The sequence below is a fragment of the Phaenicophaeus curvirostris genome, chromosome 3, assembly GCF_032191515.1.
Source record: "Phaenicophaeus curvirostris isolate KB17595 chromosome 3, BPBGC_Pcur_1.0, whole genome shotgun sequence".
NCBI classification, from domain to species: domain Eukaryota; kingdom Metazoa; phylum Chordata; class Aves; order Cuculiformes; family Cuculidae; genus Phaenicophaeus; species Phaenicophaeus curvirostris.
This window is the reverse complement of record NC_091394.1, coordinates 53,708,700-53,731,568: the sequence shown is the minus strand read 5'-3', so window position 1 is coordinate 53,731,568 and position 22,869 is coordinate 53,708,700. Positions and strand designations below refer to the sequence as shown.

Genomic DNA, 22,869 nt, shown 5'->3' with positions numbered 1-22,869 from the left:
CTTTCCATAGAGTCAATAAGCGAAGAGTGGTGGTGGTGAAGTGACACGATGCTGTAAAAGCACTGTCTTGTTTGATCCTGTGGAGCTCTATACTATACTTTCTGCTTCACTAGAACTTCCTTCTCAAGGAATAGTAGCACTTTTCAAATTGGAGCTACCAAAATGTATTGGTTAGTGACCTCTCAGCTTACAGTGAAACTCTCTTGTGACCTCTAAGAGCCAGTTCTTGATGGTTTTCAGTTTGCTAATACTTAAAAGTTAATGCCTTCAGTAAGTAACAGCTATCTTTAAATAGTGTCTGTTCAGGTGCTGCTAAATTCATTCCTTTCTGAATGTGTTTGGAGTACTAGTAAGTGATACTAATCTTGATCAGTCAGGTAGCTAAAAAGTACAAAACTTCATTAAGCAGACTTTCATTCTTAAGATGTTATGTGTGAATGTTACTTACCATTTTTATTCTTAAATTTCTGAATATGTTAACAGGTTTACCTAAACTTCAGTTCTGCTTCTTTAGTATACTGGAAATATATTGCTAGTAAAATGAGAAACATACTGGTCGGCCTACCTAAATGATACAATGTTGCTGTGCACTGCTGTAACATGTTATGAAATGTTACTTCTGTGGTTGTTTTTTTTTAAATATTGTTTTTGTTTTACATGTGATGCATGTTTATTTTAAGTATCTACTACAAATGATTACAGTCCTGTAAGTGCTCTTGAGTGAATACTGTTGACATATGTTGTGGCTCTATAGAGGGAATCAAGTTGCCTTTGTCACTGCTTCGAGGTTCTTAATAGGCTGAATGAGAAAGTGGAGGGGGTGAAAAGCCCCATACCACCCCACAAAGCAAAGTAGTACTTTCCTGTTTGTAGCTCTGTCAGATTTAGGAAAAAAACCCCGCAACTTTTCTTTTTTTTTCCTGTTGTTCAACTGTAAAGCAGAAATGGAAAACCAAAACCAGAACTTGAAACTAAAATGCAGTTGAAATTTCTACCTTTAGTTTAAGGTTGTTTGGTTTGTACTTGATTTTACTGTAAGGTTTTGTTATACTTGTGGAAAAAATATGCATGAGTCACTTTCTTATGGTTTGTTTTTGATAGCAAGCTATGTTTTCATTTATTTAAATAGTTGGCATACTTATATGTAGGGCTTCATAAAGCCAAGAGCTTTTTATAGCCTAGATGTATGCTCAGAGAACAGTTACTAGAAAGGCTATAATAAAGAGCTAGAGGTTTGCTTCCCATTGATCTTTTTTTTGTGAGATGTGCTAACTGAGTTCAGTTAAGTGTGAATATATCTGACTTATGTGGATGAAAGTCTTAAGATGCAAGATGGCCTCACAATGAGAAATTAAACAAAACGCATTAGCTTAATGCAGTAGAAGATAATTCCAACATAGCAATGAAATTAATTTAATTAATTTAATTCTGCTAAGAAATCAAAGTGTTGTGTTTTGTTGGTTTTGGGGAGGTTTACAAAACAGTAGAAATATTAAGGAAGTCAAATCACATGTTTTCTTGGGGCCATACATAGACAATAAATATCTTAAGGATTTCTTATTAATTCATTTTTCTGTACTACTTATTGATTTTTAGTTTGCAGGTGAGTTGACACTGAGTTCCAGGTTATTTCAGTACAAAAACCAGGTTATTTGAAGCAGATTGAATTTGCTCTGAGGCCCATTTTCCCAGAAGGAGGGGAAGGAGTTGCAGAACTGAGATAGCATAAAACAGGCTTGAAAGAAGAAATGATACTCTGTTGCTAGACTGATAGTTAGAATGGAAAGAAATGGCCAAGATTAAGTTCACTTTTTTTAATGTCCCTGACATACTTGGTTTCCCTTGATTTGGTACTCTTGGAAATTAATGGCACAACTTTCGTCTCAGCTTTTAGCTTTTTTGATTTCTGCGTTGACAACTGAACTGTTTATTTTAGCAGTGCAGAGGAAGGGGAGTAATGACAAACCAAGTCACAGCACTTGGAAAAAGCTTTAGACAAACTGGCATGATAAATCTGTAGTTCCTCTGCATAAATTGATTTTGTTTCTTGGCCAATTCTTACACACCTAACAGAAGTGAATTCCATGACCGTTAGATGAATTTTAATTTTCTTTTTCTTTCCTGAGAGTGTGCATTAGTGTGTGTAAGGGGTGGTGATGGTATGGTGTAGTTACTCTAACAAGGAATGAATATGTGCAAGCCTACAACATTGAGGAATATGGTGCTAAATTTACAATTCAGTTTCTCAGGATTTAATTTAAAGTGTTACTGTTTCTCCCCCTTGTATGCCTTTTTAGATGCTTCCTCCTTAAACTGTTCCTTCTTTCTTCTGCTGCCATGCAAACCTTGTCAGAGTTTGCAAGCTTCACTTTTAGGTGTAGTCTTTCATAATTTCTTTTCATAAATGAGTAAACAGAAGTTTCACTGAATATTCTAATTTTTGCTGTCTTATTGTGTATTCCAGCTACTACTCCTTGGTTTGAGTCTTACAGAGAGTGCTTTCTTCAGTCCATGCCTGCATCAGATCATGAATTCTTAAACCACTATGTTGCATGTATCCTTTGAGTATTGAAGACCTCTCTAGTGAAGCTGTTATGGCTGGGTGCAGAAATGTAATGTTATAAGACTTGAAAATTTTGCAATAACTCTTTTTACCATTATGATATGAAATGTATCATTTTTCAATACATCTGACTATACAGACAAATTTCATAAGGGACTCAGGGTTTTCCTTGTGGTTTGTTTTTTCTAAAACCATGCTTTTTGTCAAACTGGACTCTAAGCTAATGCTTGTAAACTGAACTTCCTCATTCAAAAATGCTTTTTGCTGTAGTTCTCTAGGTATCTTTTGACTGTCCCTTATGTACAACAGACTTGTGTGCTTGCCATGCATTTGCTGCTTTTTATAGTTTTTTTTTTTTCTAGAAGATGGAAGGGAAAGTTGGGGAGGATGTTTTTCAAAGCTAGTGAATTTTGAGCAATTTTGGACAAAAAATTTTGGAAAGTTGCTTAAATGCTTTAACTTTTTTTTTTAACCAAAACTCAGGCTCAATTTGCTTGTCTGCAGGGAAAATAAAAATATATGCTATTTCATGATGTAGCAGGTGTTCAGCTTTACAATAATTGTGCTGCTGATTTCATAACACCTACTTTGTACTTAATTTCGGTGTGATGGAACAGGTATGTTAGTAGCCATTAGAGAACAACCATTTGTTCAGAATTAACTTGGCAAAATATTGATTCTGGTATTTGGCTTACAAATTTTGGTAAAATTTTGAATATAACTTACTCTCTGGATTCTGTGAATTAATGTCTTTGTGAATAGATGTAGCAAAGCAGGATGCTCCTTACTAATGGATGTTTACTTGCATTGTGGTAATAATCTGAACACTTCTGCTGTATTCAGATGATGCTGTGTTTACGAATACCAACTGCTCTTGTTAGTCAGATGATAGCCTAAAGTTCCAACTCTCCTTGGAAGTTGAAAAATTAAGTATGCTGGGGGTGAATTTCAGTTATTTCGTATGTGAACACTTGGTCTATATCTAAAATCTTAGATGAATTATTAACTGTTATGTATTGGGTTAAACTTCGACATCAGAATTGGAGCAAAGTCCTGTTGCATCTCACGTTAGAGATGTTGGCTAACTGACCATTTAAATAGTGTTTTTCTGTTGAGACTAAGGCCAAATTCTGATTGCACATACACTTGTGGTCGTGTGTTTTACAGGCTTACATATTGTACTCATCTATTTTATTTTATACACTTCCTATTTTGTTAAACAATCAATGGTTGTTTTTGTAAATGTCCTTAACATGAATATAGGTATGCTTGTAGTTTCTTCTAGTGAGTTGGAGCCTGTGGAGCAATTCCTGAAGCTGTCTCAGGAACAACATCGAATTCAGCATAGTAGTGAATACTTATATCCCAAGTGGTTTATACCAAACACGCTCAAATACTATGTGTTACTGCATGATGTAAGCACAGGAGAAGAACAGAGGTGGGTCTTCTGCCGTCAGTGAACTTACAGGTTAATTCTTTGGCTGAGAAATATTTGCAGTTATAAATTCTGTAGATATTAGACATACTTAACTAGTATATAATTAGACATTACTTAACTAGTATGTTGACTATTATCAAGGCAGATTTCCTTAAATGCTATTTTTGGATCTATGTTTGGTACTCATAAAACAAGAAGAATCAGTTTAAGCTGCTTGAAGTAGATGCTTTCTTTGCTAGCTCGCTAAACTAATTCTCAAACATTCTCAGTTTCACTCCTGCATAAAGGGCTGCTTTAAAAATAGGAAAATTTTCTTTTTAATCACTATGGATAATAGTCTAAAATAGCTTGTTGCAGAACACACTTAAAATAGAATTGGTTTGATATCAAGACAGGGTAAATGTTCTATTTTTTTCAGAGCTGACTCCATTTATGAAGAGATGAAGCAGAGGTATGGAACTCAGGGTTGTTATTTGCTGAAAATAAATTCTCGTGTGTCTAATAGAGGAACAGATGAACAGATACCAGATCCTTGGAGTCAGTATCTTCAGAAAAATACTATCCAGAACCAGGTATTACACTATTCTAAAACCAGTTTATAAGGTGCATATGAAAGTCTGGTTTATCCGTGTTAAATTTTGCCTGAATATCATGTACACGTTTCAACAGAATGGACAATAGGCAGCTAAGGTAGTTCTAGCATACTTGTGACTTCTCATGAGGACACACAATCAATTCTTTCCTCAAAGAACTGTCATCTATACTACTTTAGTTGACAGAAGCACTGTAAAACTAGACTGTCTGAAATAAGACTGACAGGAGCACTGAAATAAGGCATGCTTTGTGCACTGGCAAGAGCAGGTAACCTCAGAAGTATCCTGCTTATAGTAACTTTCTACCCTAATTTTGTTTAATTTTCTTCGCTCTCAAAATCTGTGTGTTTTTGCAGGTCTTCTGCACTTCACTAAACGCTGTGGGCTTGTCATCTGCTAAGATGGCAAGTGATAGTGTGTGGTAGCTCAGCGTCTTGAGTTCAGTTTGCCATAAACATCGGGTTTTGACTTCATGACCCAAAATACTACTCCATGACTTTTTGACTGACCTCCAATTTTAACTGTATCTGATTAAAAGGTTTGTTTGTGGAACCATAGTTTACTAAATCTAGCTGTCACTGGAAAATCAAACTCTCTCATATTGTGGAAGCTAAGAGGACCAGTAATTCATGTTCCTCCGTAAAGTAATTAGATCTTTTTCTTCTGTCCCATGTCAGCTGTTCAGTGTAGATGACTTTTTTGGTTTTGTATGAGATTGTTCAGGAAATGCTTTAGGGGCTATATTTTCACTGCTGTGTAGGAATTGAAGTTGCTTGTTTTAGCTACCAGTGAAGCTATTTGAGCAAACCAGAAGATGCTTGTTTTGGTTGTTGGTGAATATAATTTTCATCTTTACGTACGACAGGTTCTTAAAGGCTCATAACTATGTAAGAAAATATTATTCACAAGCAAACATGCTTTTGTAATAATCCAGTTAACAGTCGCTGTTAAATTTAAAAAGTTAACTGATGTGTGTGTGCTCCAGTATTCTTAAAATTCTGACTACTTTTTTTTCTCCCCTTTTTTCTGGCAGGATTGCTATGAAGATTATGCTTATACTGTCATTTCAAACAAGAACACCGATCACTTGATATCAGATGGATTAGATGGTGAAATTAAAGGTATTTTTATAAATTCTATCAAGACATTGTGATAGCATTTATACAGCTGTTTCATGTCTTGGACAGTAACCATATGAGTAAGTTGTTAGGGAATTCAAAGTAATAGTTTTCTAAATGCTCAAAAGATATCTGGTCTGGTGTCAACAGAGAAAAAAGCTATTGTGCTGCTAATGGGTTGGTGCTAATTGATTGGTGTAGCTTTAATGAGATGGCTGTCCATGTGTTGGACTCATCTTTTGTAAGACTAAGCACATTGTCTGTGAACTTCGACAATTTATATAAAGTAATATAGGATTAAGCAGTTTTCATCACACTAAGCTCCACTTAGTGTGCTTTGATGTAGCTTGGAAGCTGAGTTGTGGGGGTTTTTTGTCCTTATTTCTTTTTTTTAAAGCTGGTAATGACAAAGTAGTGACTTACAAAGTAAGTGAACTGGAAGAATTTGCCTCTCCATTGAGCTCATGGATGGCAGAGGACAGTAAATCAATCTGATGCATGACCCTTTTAATTTTTTTTAAGGCAACTATGTAGGATTCAGTTGAGAAGCATCATCAAATAGGGAAGAAGTGGATGTACCCGACGCTGTCTGGCCTGACTCAACCACATCCTTTAGACCTGACTTGAAAGGCGTGGGGAGATCTAGTGTACTTAGGAGAGCCTGCAGTTCCCTAAAAAAGTGGCTGTCGAGGGACTTACAGCCCTAGTAACCTATGTGGTCCACAAGCTGCTGTTTGAACTTTGCACACTCAACTTTACATTTAATGAGTAAAATCCATTAAGGATTTGTTTTCACAGCTCAACTTTGCTGAGTGCTAGGTAAGGGTCAGACAAAGCAAGCTGTTTTTCTTATATAGAAAGGAAATAAGAGGATTCTTCAAGTCCTGGAGCGAAATGGTGTTACCATCTGGTTTGGATAGCTAGATGTGGTATTGGTGAGCAGCCTTCCTCGTTGAATGAACTAGGAGGATGTCGGAGAAGGCCATTTTACATCATGATTGTTCAGAAGAGCATGGAAATGAGTTTGTTTTTTTGTTTTTTTTTTTTTTTTTAAATCTTAAACCAGAAAAGAGTGAATGGATCCAATGGAGCTCTTGTAGTAATTGCTGCATTTCCAACTTTTCATGAATATTTGACTTTGATTTTAGTGTTTTCATAGTTTTCCTTTAATGTTGTTGATACTAATCAGCATACCTGGGGATATTTGCACTGTGGTTGACAACAAAAAGCAAGCATACTGAGCCATGTTTGTAGTTCCTGTGATTCCCTGAAATTTTTCAAGAATTTCAGGAGTCATGTAATACTCGGGTAGTGTTTGCTGCTGTCTGCTCAGCTTGGGTCTCTAGTGCAGAATAATTGGTGAATAGCTTTGCTTAAGTGTTCTGAGTAAGGAAGACTTCTAAGTAGATAAATAAAAATGACATTTAAAATGCAAAATGCTTAAGTAACTTTATACTTACCAGAGTTTTTGTTTCTGTCTTTCTGTAGATGGCCTGTCGAGTAACTTTAAGACTCACCCCCTTCAACTAGATCATCCTAGTGGCAGTTTGGATAGCACTGATTACGTGAAGGCTACTGCATCATTGCAGGACTCAAAGAAGTCAAATTCTGGAACGCCTCATGGTGCTTGTTTAACACTCACAGATCATGATCGAATCAGACAGTTCATACAGGAATTCACATTTAGGGGACTTTTGCCACATATTGAGAAGACAATTCGGCAACTTAATGATCAGGTCAGTTTACTTCTAATAACACTTTGTGCTGTAATAATTAAAAACAGTTGGGCTATAAATCCAGTTATCCAAAAAATTGTTTTGTAATTATTACTTCCTTCTGCATCTCATGACTCAGTGATCTTATTGAAAACTAAGTAAATTTAAGAGAAATAGCTTTATTTATAATTTCTACATAATTTGTCTTTTTTTAAAAGACAAAACAATTTGTATCAACAGAGCTTCAGTGCAAGGTGGCTTCTTGGTGAAACCCTGTCTGAACTGTTATGAGAAATATCTGTTCCTGCTCCTAAAATCTTAATATTTTATGCTTCTGGACAATTCTGCTACAGGGAACAGAATGCATTTTTTGTACTTCAGCATTAGAATGCACAACTGAAGTTAAATGTATTTTCATCAGTTGTCTGCAAAAAGCTGCATACTTCAATTGCTGCTACTTGACAGGGGAAGAAATTCATGGATGACCTAAACCATGCAGTTCTGTTTTGATCTTGGCAGTTTTTGCAACTCAATATTTTTCTTAGAGTAGGATTTTTTGGAAGTGTAGTAGTTAAGATCATGCCTATGTTAAGTCAAGGATGTGCATTTAAGTGAAGTCCTTTCTTGTGTTTCACTTTTATGTGATCTTAAACAGTTGTAGAGATGGATTTACTTACATTAGTGCAATCAAATTACTGTGTTTAGCTTTGTACTTGGACCAAATATTGGTCTCTATCAAAACAGAGTTCAGATAAGAGTTGTCCATTTATGTGTTAGTTTTAAGTTTCAGGGGGTTTGATATTAAATATTATATAAGGTAAGGAGTACTCTCTTCCTGAATTTAGTTTTGGAGTTTATATATGCCAAACACGTTTACACTTGAAAAGTTTTATGAAGAAACATAAAAGCACATATGTAAAGTGCAGCAAACAAGCCTTAGTGTTAGGCATGTAGTAATACATTCCAAGTAGTGGTAAGAAGAGTTTACATTTTAAGAATTATCTTTAAAGAGGCATGTAATTTGTCTTAGTTCTTGGAAATAGTAATTCCCCGTGGAAGTTTCCTTGATAGTGGAAATTATCCAAAAGAATAAAGTTGTGTAACCTTGCTTGCTGGTATGACTAGTACCCTTGACACTTGAAATTGATGTTTGCAGTGTGGTGATGCTTTGTAGGTGGTGACGGGGAGAATGTTCTCTGTTCAAGTATGTAATTAGTCTGGATTTTGGGTTGGACTAATACCAGAAATTAGATATTCTATTAGATTTTAAACAGATACAGGAAGTGTTCCAGTTCGTTTGATTGAGATGTCTGCAGTTCATAGATAGCTGAGGTTCCCTGTTGCTGAAATAAATACATGAATTGCAGCTTCTCTCTTAGTGTCAGTGATTCATTCTAAAGGAGTGTGGTCTTGGTTATTTTATTGTTTGTGTTTATTTATAGTTTATTAAAAACCCAGACAACTTTAGGAAGTCTTAATGAGCCTTGAGTTTTTGTGTAAGTTTAATTTATGTTAGTGGATCTCTTGCAATGTAGTGTTCTAATTTAATGTCTTCTTGCAGTTAATATCCAGGAAAGGCTTGAGTCGATCGCTGTTTTCCGCTACTAAAAAATGGTTTAGTGGCAGTAAGGTTCCAGAGAAAAGTATAAATGAACTGAAGAATACTTCTGGTTTGCTGTAAGTATGGTCCTTACCTTTAGATCTAAACTGGAAATGTACCTTTTCGGTTTTGAGGGAAGGCTTGTGTTATACATAGTAAGCTAAACCAGACTTTAATTGGAGAAGTTATGAAACACGCTATGCCCAAGTTGTACATTAAAGGAGGAGCAGAACTTAAAGAAAAATGGGATAAAAGGAAATGTTTACAGAGCAATGTTCGTGCTGTGTTTACAGCGTAGCTTTCTAAGTTATAAAGAATGTGCATTTTTAAGAGTAACCATAATAAAAGGAAGCAATGGTCTGTAAGTGATAGTTTTAATTAGTACAAGCACTTTCTTTTCTTATTTAAGCCATACTCCATATACAGGTGTTTTTGTTTATATATTTATGTAGATGTGTATTAAGTATATTGTTTTTGCAAGTGTGTTTTGAGAGCTAAATTGATGAAAATGTCATACTTTTTCATACCTGTATTTTACATTAAAACCAGTCTTTAAATTTCACCAGAGTATTAATTCTGCATGCTTTGTAGTTTTCCTCTATGAATGAGGATGTATTATGAAAAGCACTATATTCAAATATCTTACCTTAGCTGTAGAAGTCTGAATAGTTCTTGGACATCACTTAGCCAATTTAATATCCACATATACTTACATACGGCTTTGAAGTTGCATGTTGTATGTCTTCAGATTCATAATCAAAATCTTAATTTCAGCTTTGTGTTAAACTTGTAAGATGGTTTGCTTGCACTTCAAGAAGTGTCTGATAATGTATTTGATCTTCACTGAAGTGTTTCAGTAACTTCCAGTTAGTTAAATATTTGTGATACTTGCAGACGATAGGAACTTGTCCAGTGTTTTGTCATAAGGCATAGATTTTTAGTGGATATTTTTTCTTTCAAGATAAATGGGGAGAAAATAACTCCAGCTAGGTGAACAGTCTTATTCCACCCCACCCCCCACCTTCTTGTACAGCTCTGTTTAGTTCTAACAGTTAATCTTACTGAGCAGTTTCAGTGATAGCTGCATATGTTTTTCAGTATTTCATGGCTAAGAGGAATGCCTGCTTTGACTTGTTGGAACTGAATCTTGTTAGCTGGAAAGGAGGCTGTGAAACCAAGCTACATGTGACAGGAAGGAAGCAGCTTCACTTTTCTTAGCTGTTTTTTGAGTAATGCAGTTTTTGTTCCTGCTTTGTGAATAGAAATTAACATAAGTGGGGAAGACTTTGTAGAGCATGTCTCACTCTATTTATTAAAATCATGACCTTGCATTTAAATATATGTATTTATAGGTATCCACCAGAAGCACCAGAGCTTCAGATCCGGAAAATGGCAGACTTGTGCTTTTTGGTACAACACTATGAACTCGCATACAGCTGTTACCATACAGCAAAGAAAGACTTCTTAAATGATCAGGCAATGCTTTATGCTGCTGGAGCACTGGTTGGTACTTTATATAACATAAACATTCTATGAAGTTTTCCTTATTGTGTCTAATATTTGTCTGCAATCTCTTCCCTCCAACACCAAATTTATAAGGGTATTGTTAAATCTGCTGCATACCTTTAGCAAGTCCTGAAGTGTTCTCAAATATGTAGGCTGCTGTTTTATGTAGGGAATAAAGGTGTGAATAAAAATTAAAGAGTTATTTCTTAAAATGTGAAATATGGAAAGGAGAATAACTAGAATGCAACTGCCAGCAAAATGGATCTTTAAGCTTGTCTTATAACTCAACTGTGTATGACATAACTTTATAGTATCTCTTGGATTTTGGCAAAATACTTATTTGTCAGGAATTCAGGACTATGTTACTATAAATGTGGTGTTGTACCCATTTTATGTTAAAACTCTTGAGAGATCAAGTTTGAATATGTCACTGCTGAACTTCAATCTAAACACATACTCGTTCATTAGTTTCTCTTGAGAATGAAGATTATATGTGACTAAAATAACATTCAATGAGATAAATGGGAAACCTAGGGGAAAATAAGGAGCTTGCTTTAATGATTTTTAGAAACTGTCTTGTAGAGTTTAGTCTGGTTAACTGGATTAAATTTGGAACTTTACTTTGTAGAGCTATGTAAACATTCTTGTACATCATCCCACTTTGATGTTTAACCTCTAAATATATGTGTGTTTTTGCAGTACAGACATAACTGAACTGAAAAGTTATGTTACTTCCTTAATGAATGGTTTGTAGAAGTCTTAATTATTGATTTTTGCAACCTATTAGTCTTCATCTTTATTGCAGAAAAACTTGACTATCTTACTTTCTCCCCATAAGGAAAGAAATTGAATTTCAGAGTGCATGTTTCCTACAGTTTCCTTGGAAGCTGAGAATATAACTTAATTTAGGAAAAACTTGGGAAAAGTCCTCAACTTAAAATAGATGGTAGTGCTACTTTGCAGGAACAGTCTTTCTGATGATTGTGTTTTGGACTTGTAAAGCAGTAGTGAATCTGTGCTTCTGTGTAGTACTGGGGGCCCCATTGGCTGACAATACTTATTGAGTGTGTATACGCTTGCTGCTGTCTGGTTAATTACAGAGTAATAGGCTACTATATTAAACCCTTTATAAGTTAGTGTGTTGGGTACAGTTGTATATGCTATTGACTGATTAGATAAAGATCTTTAACTAGTAGCTGTTGAAATGTGTTCCTTAGCATTTTGAGGTTTACGGTTTGTTGAAAAAAAACTACAGTGACGGTACTGAATTTCTCTTGTAGGAAATGGCAGCAGTATCAGCTTTTCTTCAGCCTGGAGCTCCTAGACCCTATCCTGCTCATTATATGGAAACAGCAATTCAGACTTATCGAGATATCTGCAAGTACGTTGTTTACTTTAGTACTGATCCAATGGGAGTTGAAGGGCCTGGTGGGTTAACTTTTTTCCCCTGCACAGTGATAGTGCCAGATGACTGAAAGATCACAAATGATGGTAACTTTTTGGATAGTAAGATATGTTAATTTATCTAGGATGACATGGAAGAGGATCTATGCTGCTCTTAACAGAGTGTTTATTAAACTTTTGTACTGTATTCACCTGGTAACATTTTGGTAGTTGAGTGGCTGCAGGGATGGCTTCTGTGATAAGACAGCAGGATCTGCCCCTATGTTGAGCAGAGCTAAGTTTTGCCCAGCCCCAAAATGGACCTGCTGCAGTCCAAAGCTGAGCCTGTCAGTGATGCTGGCGGTGCCCTTGTGATAACATACTTAAAGGATAAAAATGGCTGTGTGGCAGCTATGAGAGAGGAGTAAGAAAATGACAGCCCTGCAGACACCAAGTTCCGTGAAGGAGGAGGAGGTGATGGTGGTGCATCCCTGCAGCCTGTGGAGGAGACCATGGTGAAGCAGATTGGGTCCTCCAAGGGACCTGCGAACAGACAATGTCAGGGCAGGTTGATGTTCCTTGAAGGGAAGATATACCTTGTGGAGAGACTATGCCAGAGCAGATTCTCAGCAGGAACTGTGGCCCCTAGAGAACTCGCACTGCAATAGTCTGTTCCTGAAGAACTGTATCTTGTGGAAAGAACCCATGCTGGAGCAGTTCTTGAACTGTATGTGCGGGAGGGACCCCACACTGCGGCAGGAGAAGAGCATGAAGGAGGAGGAGTGGAAGAGACTAAACTTTATGAACTGACTTTATAAACTCTTTTCTCCCTGTCCACCCTGCCTCACTTGAGGGGAGAAGGGTAGAAGAGTTGAGAGTGAAATTGATCCTGGGAAAGAGGACTCAGGGGGAAGGCATTTTAGTTTTGTCTTTATCACTGGCCTATTCTGTTACTATTGGCAAAAAATTAAATTCATATTCCCCAAACCAATACTGTTTTGCCTGTGACTAATTGATGAGCCCTTATTGCAGCACGCAAGCTTTTTAATGGGTGTGATAGAGCAGCTTGGTGGGCACCTGGTACCCACCAAGGTCGACCCAGCACAACTTCTTTCTGGCTGTTGGACTTCTTGTTTATTAGATCACTGGGTTAGTTGGATCACTTTAGTTGGTATTTTTATAAATACAATACTGTCTGCAAAAATGCTCTCTGGCTTTGACTTTTGAAAAGCTGCTGTTACAGTAGGATAAGAAACTTAATGTGTCAGTCTGGATATGGCTGTTTTGCAGGGGATGAAGTTTCATATATTTATCTTTAAGAAGGATAAACGGAGCATCAGTTTGGTATAGTATGGAGAAAATTTGTTAGATATGAGGTGAAAAGTTATCCATGGATTTCCGTAAGTATTTATTAACACATTTATGGTTTTGCTTTAGGAACATGGTTCTGGCTGAACGCTGTGTGCTACTTAGTGCTGAAATCTTAAAAAGCCAAAGCAAGTATTCAGAGGCGGCTGCTCTTCTGATCCGTTTAACCAGTGAGGTAAAACACTTAGTAGCTTTTTCCACTCTTTCCCTCCCCTAATGTGTTTACTTACACAAGGACTTCTAGATTCTATTCTGATTCTTATCATATGATATTTTGTAGCCAGAGGTAGCAAATGAGCCAATATGAAGCAGAAAACTCTGTTTACAGGTGAAGAAAATAGTAGTTATTCTTTTTTTGTCTAGTCAAGTGACTTGCTTGACTTCTTTAAACATGATAAATGTGTATTTATCTTTGGCTTTATAACTAATTTTCTGTGACAGCTAGTTAACTCTTGTATAGCATACTCTAAGAACATATGGGTTAAAAGTATAATTGTGGCTTGCTGGAGCCATAATGGGTACTATCCCACATATAATCACAAGTTCTCTATAGCTTAAGTAACTAGCTCAGCTATTATGAATCATTAGAATCTTTCTGTATAAGTGAAAGCTAGTCTGAACACTGTAATGTTAATGAGTGGAAATTAAGCATGGAATTAGCTTCTAATAGCCCAGAAGGGGTCTTGCTTGAAAAGGAGTGAAACAAATGTAATACTGGTAATGGTATACTATATTCTATGTAGCTTGAGGAAAAGGTCTAACTGGCAGTTAGTTCTGGCTTTGTGGCCAGCTGCAGCAAATGTGCAAACTTGCATAGTTCTGTAAATTTCTCTCTAGTATCTTTGTAGCTTCACTCTTGCTCTTTTAACTTAAGCTTGCTACCAAAATTCACGTGGACGATGTAAATTATTGGAGCAAGGAATTTAAATACTATTGGCTCTTACACAATCCTTTTATGAGTAGCAGAGTGCTCCAGAGTTAATGATAGGTGTTAGAAACCATAGTCTGAATAACTCAAAAAGTGGAAAATACTTAGTTATCACTGATACTGAAACAGGTTGATTATATAAATATCTCTGCTGGGGAAAACCCCCATGTGTTTGGTATGGAGCACTAGACATGTAACAAGGTGAAGAATACCTTGTCTTATTTTTTTTCTATATGCACATATACACTTATAATGTTCGTATATATGTCTTCAGTATCACAACGCTGTTACAGCTTACTGCCCCTGCCAGCATTAAAACAAGGCCACTCTTATCTCTGTGTTTTTATTCAACTTTGAGGCTAATTCTCATTTTTCTTTTTAAATAGGATTCAGATCTTCGCAGTGCGCTTCTGTTGGAGCAGGCAGCCCATTGCTTTATAAACATGAAAAGTCCTATGGTTAGAAAGTTTGCATTTCATATGATATTGGCTGGCCATAGATTTAGTAAAGCAGGCCAGGTAAGTGGTATCTTTCCCATGGAAAATACGCCTGGTATTCAATATTCTGAAAACCTTGTTAAATATGCCATTAGTCTGAAAAAGGTGGTTGGCTTCTGACACTTTTGCATCAGTCAGAAGTATTTGGCTCTGATCTTTTGAAAATGACCTCTACATTGATCTGCATAGTCTTTTTAGTTCTGTATTTGAAGTAATGCTGAAGATCACTGACTTATCACTTAAGATTCAAGTGTTCATTTCTGGGTCTTGGTTTTATACACAGTGACATATGTGGCTTTTTATTTGGGTAAAGGACTATTTTTACTTTTGAGAGTGAGTTGGAGGAGTTAGGTGTTTGATAAAAGTTTAATTTTTTAAAGTAATAGCAAAATTTACCTGTTTTTCCTGATACCTTAACCACATGCTTTTTAGTGGAAGTGCAGATGTAGGAACAGTTGCTACAAGACAAACTAAGGCATGCTCAGACTTCAGTAGCAATTAAACCCATGTAAATCAGATTGGTTTTTACTTCCATTCACGTTCCTGTGCAGGTAGCTCTAGCTGTGGTCAATAAACTCAGAGTTTGTTGGTTGTAACTTCTGTGCTTTCTTTTTGTCTCAGTTGTGGGATAGAGTCTCTAAAGGTAGCTTGTGCCTGATTCCTGTTGAGGTTAGCCACTGGAGTTCAGTTCTGGGGCTGTCCCTGAATACAGTCAATTTCAGTTTGCTGATAAGCTGGAAACTTCGATATAAATAACCTTATTGCAAATGAATAATACAAGAGAACCCAGGTGTCAGGATTCTGTAGGCTTGGAATAAAGCCCTCTGGCATTGGCAGAGGTTGCTCTCCCACCTCATCCAACGTTGTTTTTATTATTCAAGGAAGGACCAAAGAAAATACTGTTGTATTCTTGGCTTCTGTATTTAAAATCACATATGTGAAGTGTGCTAGTAGCATTCCCCTCAGTGTTGGTTTTCTTCATGCAGTAGTTTCCCTGTTTGCTGTTACGACAATACAGTACTGACAGAACTATTGATTGGAGTGTTTTTTATTTATTATTTTGTCTCACTCCTTTGCCTATAAAAGTGGATGTGTTCTGTAAAGCTTTGACTGTTTTCATGTAACAGCTCTTGTTTGTGTCCAGTTCTTGTAGGGTTTCTGATTTCTAAGGAATGCTTTTTCAGTGTTACAGTAAATGGAGGTTGTTTTCCGCCCCCTATCCTTAGGGGCACCAAAATATGAAATGCTACTGAAGACAAGTCAACCAGGCTGCTCAACCACATTCTGTAATACCATATTTAAAAATTTGTTTGTTGAATTGTTAAAGATTTACTGCTTTACTCTGCTGTTGTCACCAAAACAACTTGAATATCTATTAGATTTTTCCCCATTACTGCTGTAAATAAGGGAAAACTGTTCCCTTTTTCTAGAAGCTGAGACTTGCCTGTACAGTGAATACCTAGATGTGAGATTGTATGCCCAGTTCCTGATGTATGTAGAGGAAAAGAATTGTGGAGGTGACTGGGAGTAGAGCATCAATCTTGCATTGGCTGATGCAGTTGGTAATTTTATCTTGTATGTAGTGCAGGGCTGTATTTTTTTGGTTTGATTGGCACAGATTTTGTTCCAAGTGTCTATTGAACAGCAGTTGACTGGAAGTGTCACACGAAGTTCAATATGGAAGCAAAATGAAATGTTTTAAATCTAGCTTATGATCCGAAGCTTGGCAGTAGAGCCCTGGAGATTTTTGCGATCAGTCCTAAAGCAACACAGAACACTATTTTAAAAGTAGTTTTCTCTTTTTGCTGGCTCTTTTAACTTACTGCCTGTTACACTAGTCTTTGAAAACATTAGCTTTTTTGGCAGACTAGGCTCTGTACTGTATGAACCAACACTTCTGCGCTTAGATCAATGTTGACCAGATCTATGAGGTGTAGTTCTGCATTGCACTTAGCATATTGTGGTTGGTAGTAAAAACTTCAGTAACTTTCTGACACACTGTTCAGTCTTCCTAATATTATAGTGAGTGGTTAATGGGATTATTTGAGAAATAACCTTGTTTTTTTTTTTCCTTGCAGAAAAAACATGCCTTACGTTGCTACTGTCAAGCCATGCAGGTTTACAAAGGGAAAGGCTGGTCTCTTGCAGAAGACCATATCAACTTCACTATTGGTCGCCAGTCCTTCACACTTCGTCAGCTTGACAATGCTGTGTCTGCATTTAGGCATATTTTGATCAATGATAGTAAACAACCTCCAGCTCAACAAGGAGCTTTTTTAAGAGAATATCTTTATGTTTATAAGGTAAATGATTCTGTCTTTGTTCCTTTAATATGAGTTTTTGTAGATCAAGTGACTCATTGAGTTGGCTCTGAGTTCATTAGTGAATCTGGATTGTAGTATACCATGTGCATTAAGGGGTACTTAGTGCTGATATCACCACTCCACTTGCAGCTGTGTAGTTACTTACTGTCTTTTAAAGCTTGTAAACAGGATTTCTGTGGTGTTTGCTAAGTTACAGCAGACTTTACTTGGAATTTGTGCTTGAGTCTAGTCCACAGCTCAGCTTTTGTAAAAGTCTGGTGTAATGGTGGTGGTGTAGTGAGTGTAGTTTATAAAATTCTGAGTTAGAATGTCAAACTTTGCATCGGGTAAAGTTTGTAACAGTCATGCAGCCACAATGGTGATTGGGGTGCATGCTGGATTAAAATAATTATTCTCCTTTTTCAGTAAGGGTCTCATGAACTTTAAACTTTTACAGAAGAAAAGAAGTACTGCTTCAGACTGTCAAAGCAGAAAAAATATCAAAACAGTTAATTGAAATCATTTTTTCCATCTTAAAAACGCTGCCTCTTCTAACATTGAGTGCTTATAACTCCTTATCATTCAGTCATTGGTAGTGTACAGCATGGACATCGTGTTTGCATAATGGTATGACGCTCTCTTCTTCTGCTCCAGAATGTAACGCAGCTATCACCTGATGGTCCCTTGCCACAGCTTCCTTTACCGTATATTAACAGCTCAGCAACTCGTGTTTTCTTTGGGCATGATCGAAGACCAGCAGAAGGTTAGAAAATTTTATGTAAACGGATTGAAGTCCCTTACTTTTGGAACTAAAACATATGTAGGAGTTGGTGTCATTTTAAAAAAAAATTCTATCATTATGCAAAACTAATGTGACAAGGTTACTTCTTTAAATTGGGTTTTGAAAGAAAAACTTAATGCTATTTGCTAGATGTTTTCAGACTTCCTGTGTAAATATGAAATTCCCATATGCAGATATGCTGACTTCCACTGCTTTTCATAGTTGGAAAGCTTCAGTGCAAGTCTGTAATGAACTCATGAAAGGGTTGAAAGCTTTAGCAAATGCTAGATGCTAGTGCCAGTTCTAGACATGAGCCTTTACAGTAACTTTCTCCTGGATTAAACATTTGAAACACTGCTTACTGAATGTCAAGTAAGCTGAGTAGTAATTCTTATATAAACCAGGGCTGTACTGTAAGACTGTAGTCTGTCATAAAGTAAAAATAATCTAAGCTGGGTATATCATGTAACATTCTAAATTCTTGGAATTTTACAGTTTTCAAATAGAATTATACTAAAATTATCCTCAGTTTTGTCTTTCATGTGTGTATTTCTAAATGTCTTGCAATTCACTGACTTAAATCATTACATTAAAATGACAGTGACTGAAGAGTTAACATATTTTAACAACTCAAATTGCCACTACAGACCTCTTTGCTGCTGTTGCATGAATGCTGTGGTTCTCCTCCTCTAAAATTGCCTTACTTTTACTAGGTGAAAAGCAAGCAGCCACACATGTAAGTCTGGATCAGGAGTATGACTCAGAATCATCACAACAGTGGAAAGAACTTGAGGAGCAGGTTGTTTCTGCAGTAAATAAAGGAATAATACCTCCAAATTTTCAACCAGCACAGTTTTGTTTAAATCGCTACTCAGATAACTCCAGATTTCCACTTGCTGTGGTAGAAGGTAAAATTAACATTTATACATGTTAGAAATTAAGTTAAATAAACCCGTACAGTATTTCCTGTGTTATTGTAGGTTTATACCAGTTTTCTTGTGCAAGTTGTTTGCACAAGAACACTTTGTTAGGTGAACTTTCAGTTTGCAGTGGGGTTATATAGCCTATTGTAATTGCTTTCTTGCACTTCAATAGAACCCATAACTGTGGAAGTATCCTTCCGAAACCCGCTGAAAGTTCCACTTCTTTTGACTGACCTTTCATTGCTGTGGAAGTTTCAACCTAAGGACTTCAGTGCAAAGCATGATGGAGAAACTAAAGAACTGGTAAGGAAAACTTCTTTTTCAGCCAAAACAAATTAGCTACAGCTATAGAGTATATAACTTAAACCCGCTGCTTTCATTCTACACAATTTTAAGTGGAAAAAGGAAAAAAAAAAAGAGGAAAGTAGCTACTGAATTTCTTTGTGCATTTTTTATTTTCCTAAATCCATAGGGTACAAAGCAGTGAAGTTAACAAACATAGTGTAGTGAGTATTGTATAGCTTAATGCAAAGCTAAGTACTTCCAACATTGCATTGTATGTGTAGTACATCTATTTTGAGTCACACTAGCCTTGACCAGCAGAAATGACTTGCCATGTCGGAAAGTATGTTATCAAATACTTTTTTCTCACTTCAGCTGTGGTATGTAGCAAAATGTGTGTTCTGAAAAACTGCTGGTAGGACATGGGAAGATACTGCTGTCTTGATTAGAAGAAAAATTAGAATTTATTGGCTTAAAAATTCATGTTCTGAATTCTTTAGATGAACTACTAATTTAATTTAACACCACTTCAACTAATGCTGCTAAAACTTTACACTGAAGGACTGTTCTCATGTTTATATTAATATGTCCCCATACTGAATATTAAATTCCTTAACTTTATTTTTCCTGGCCAAAAACATTTGGAACATAGTGATCTCTAAAAGTAAAATGTTTTCCAGAGTTATAAGCATGGTTGCATGTATAGATAAGTCTTAGGAATTTTGTATGCTTTCCTTTTTGTTCTGGTCTGAGCTGCTACTTTAATGGTATGATAAATACTTCTGTGAGTATCAATAAAATTGATTTGGAATGGTTCGAATTTATAGTGGTAAACCTTAAATTTCTCTCTTAAGTAAATCTTTACTGAGCTGTCTTAATGTCAGTTCAGAAAGCATGAGAAGCTGGGCATACAGCACCTGCTGGTCCAAATTCTGCTGTTTGAAATTTGTATGTTTTTTTCTCAAACACTTTAGGAGTAGGGGAAGCAATATTTATGGCACTTGTAAAACCTAGGTGTAATAGTATCTGAAAAGCTGTTTTTTGTTTTCAGGGAACGGATGATGAACATATGATAGGAACTGAAGCAATAGCAGAATTTTTAATTAATAGCGAGGAGACAAAAGTGGTAAGTACTATATTTCAAAAATAGTCTTTCCATTGCTGAACTTTAGGTTGGAGTTCAGGCTTGCTGTGATCTGAACTTAGAATTATAGAATTATAGAATCATTTAGGTTGGAAATGACCTTTAAGATCAAGTCCAACTGTAAGCCTAACACTGCCAACTCCACCACTAAACCATGTCCATAAGCACCCTATCTACATGTCTTTTAAATACCTCTAGGGGAAAGCACACAGCATATTGCAGGGAAAGACAAGAATCTGACAAAATCACCTGGCCTCTCCATGAAATGAGAGGGTCATTAGAATTAAGGAGTATGTGAAAAAAAAAAAAAGGGGGGCTGGGGGGGGAGGAAACACCCAAACACATAGAAGTATGTGAGAACTCTTGAATCCTACAGCTGCTTCAGGCCTGATTCTCTGAGATGCCGGGATGTGCTGGGTAGCTGACAAAGACAACATTCAATTGAGACAGATATTATTCTGCATTCAGAGTTTTGTATTCCTAAATTATAAGCATCCTGGGACTATGAGATTAACTTAATGCTAAACTTCATGAACATCAGGAAACACTTTCTTTAACTGAGATGGCAACTGAGTAGTGGGCACAGACTGCCCAGAGAGACTGTAGTCTCCATCCTTGGAGATATTGACAGCCTTTTGGACTTGATCCTGGGCAGCTGGCTCTAGGTGGCTGTGTTTGAGCAGGTGAGTTGAACAAGATAACCTTCAGAGGTCCTCCAGCTTCTACCTTTCTGTGCTTATGCATCTGTTCAATTTAATTTTTGTTAAAATTCAGGATTGTTTCATAATATAATGGGCATGTCTCCGTTGTGAACTGGTTTAGTAAATTCTGTGTATATGAAATTTTGAATCCAGTAAATGACCTGTAGTTATTGTATGTGGTTACATCTGACCCGATTGTAAAGTAAATGTAACTATGAGTGTCTTTAGCAATTGGACATTTAAATGTAATAATACCTTTTTCTAGTAGCAACAACAACAAAAATTTAACATATCTCCACAGGCAAGACTAAAGCTCTTTCCCCATCAAACAGGGGAGCTACATATTCTGGGAGTCGTTTATAATCTTGGCACTGTTCAAGGTGCTGTGACATTAGATGGGATAGATCCTTCTATTGGATTACAGACAGGTAAGTGTATTCCCTTAAATTGTCTGGAAGGGGGAGACATGGCTTCTGCAAAGCAGAACTAAATTCTTGTTTAATGTGTGACTGTCATGATGCAAAGCTGTCAGGTGAGGATGTAGAAACAAAGGAAACTGGACCAAGAAAAGAATGAATTGCCACCTGTAGGAATCCAGTAGGAAAGGAAGTAACCTTTGTCAAACCTGTACTTATGTTCATTTTACATATGTGGAAATTATGAAACAAAAAATTAAATATTCTATCTATTCCATGCTGAATTCATAACAACTTCCATCGACTCTTTTGACTTTCATTTTTCTTCTGGATCTTTTTGCTTTGTTAGCTTTCAGCTTTTGTCTAAATGTTGCACTGAGGTTCTTTGCATAGATACCCAAATTTAAATTTGGCTGGTAGAATTTTTTTAATCTTTATTTTGGTTCTCCTTTCTTCATATTAACATATTTGCAATTAATAAGTCATTTATTACTTGATCTGTTCTGTTAAGTCATTCATCTGATGCTCTCTCTCAGGGAAAATTTACTTGTTGAAGGAAATAGGGATTGAAGTACATATTTGAAGATGTCTAAAAGAAATAATGAAGTTTGATTAGCTATCTACAGGCTGGATAAAAACCTGTAAAAACCATTTGAAGAGTGGTGATGGGTCTTTTGAAGGAAATAAAATTATTTTGGGTGACTTTTTCTTTCAGCTTGGCAGAAATTGGGGAAGGAAATAAAATACATCACTTTCACGCTCCTCCCTCCTGCAGTTCTAGTCAAACTATTGAAGGACAGGAATTCTACAGCAGTGAAGGATAACTGGTTGTCTGAACTTGCAGTAGCAGTATGTTACATGTAACAGCTTTAAATAGTTCTTTCTCAGTGATGCTACTTAAGCAATGAAGACTGCATATACTCAGTTACAGAAAAGTCAATGATTTTTGAGATTGGATAGTGAGCTTTGGGTGTCTTCTCAGAAAAAAAGCTAAGAATTACTTTTTAAAGTTTTGGGGTTTTTCTTTTTTAATAAAAATTGTTCTAGGAAAGTTTGTCTCCAATGGATTATCTGTACGAGGACGACAAGATTTAGAAATCCAAGGGCCTCGACTTAATAACACAAAAGAGGAAAAAACATCTATTAAATATGGACCTGATCGACGTTTAGATCCCATTATTACAGAGGAAATGCCTTTGTTGGAGGTATGTAGCAACTTTCTATTTGCAGCTTTGAGCAAACAGCTGAATGTAATTCCGACAATCAGGTCTTAGACTTTGTTATGCCTAATGCTTTCCAGTTAATTTATGATGTTGGTTGCAAACTTCTGTGGGTTTCTCTTTTTCAAATGAATCTTGAAGTCTCCAAATATCCTTCTAAAATTGTTATAGTCCCTTTAGGATTTTAGTTGGCAACAGCTTTTGTAGCCAGATTTCAAGGTGAGGTGAAATGGGCAAAGTTCTTTTCTGTTTGCTTGCCATTCATTTGGAGTAGTTCAAGTTGCTTAATTAAAACAGTGTTTTTCCTTACTAGGGTTACTAAAATGGTTTGACTAGCTGGTTAATGACAATATTCTATAGAACAGAACAGGCTATTGCAGTTGGAAGGGA

At 36.3% G+C, this 22,869-nt stretch overlaps 1 protein-coding gene across 4 annotated transcripts in view; it reads left to right on the top strand.

The window, feature by feature from the left end:
• Positions 1–22,869, top strand: part of TRAPPC8 (trafficking protein particle complex subunit 8) — a 55,256-nt gene that overhangs the window by 10,355 nt on the left and 22,032 nt on the right. For all 4 annotated transcript variants that reach the window (XM_069854028.1, XM_069854027.1, XM_069854026.1 and 1 more), the window contains 17 exons: positions 2,465–2,554; positions 3,827–4,001; positions 4,420–4,573; positions 5,628–5,715; positions 7,201–7,448; positions 8,989–9,104; positions 10,380–10,530; positions 11,814–11,914; positions 13,354–13,459; positions 14,599–14,730; positions 16,788–17,012; positions 17,667–17,775; positions 18,507–18,701; positions 18,889–19,019; positions 20,050–20,124; positions 21,145–21,271; positions 22,307–22,464. In XM_069854028.1, the coding sequence (XP_069710129.1) occupies positions 2,465–2,554; positions 3,827–4,001; positions 4,420–4,573; positions 5,628–5,715; positions 7,201–7,448; positions 8,989–9,104; positions 10,380–10,530; positions 11,814–11,914; positions 13,354–13,459; positions 14,599–14,730; positions 16,788–17,012; positions 17,667–17,775; positions 18,507–18,701; positions 18,889–19,019; positions 20,050–20,124; positions 21,145–21,271; positions 22,307–22,464 (2,381 nt within the window). The remainder of the gene's footprint in view (positions 1–2,464; positions 2,555–3,826; positions 4,002–4,419; positions 4,574–5,627; positions 5,716–7,200; positions 7,449–8,988; positions 9,105–10,379; positions 10,531–11,813; positions 11,915–13,353; positions 13,460–14,598; positions 14,731–16,787; positions 17,013–17,666; positions 17,776–18,506; positions 18,702–18,888; positions 19,020–20,049; positions 20,125–21,144; positions 21,272–22,306; positions 22,465–22,869) is intronic.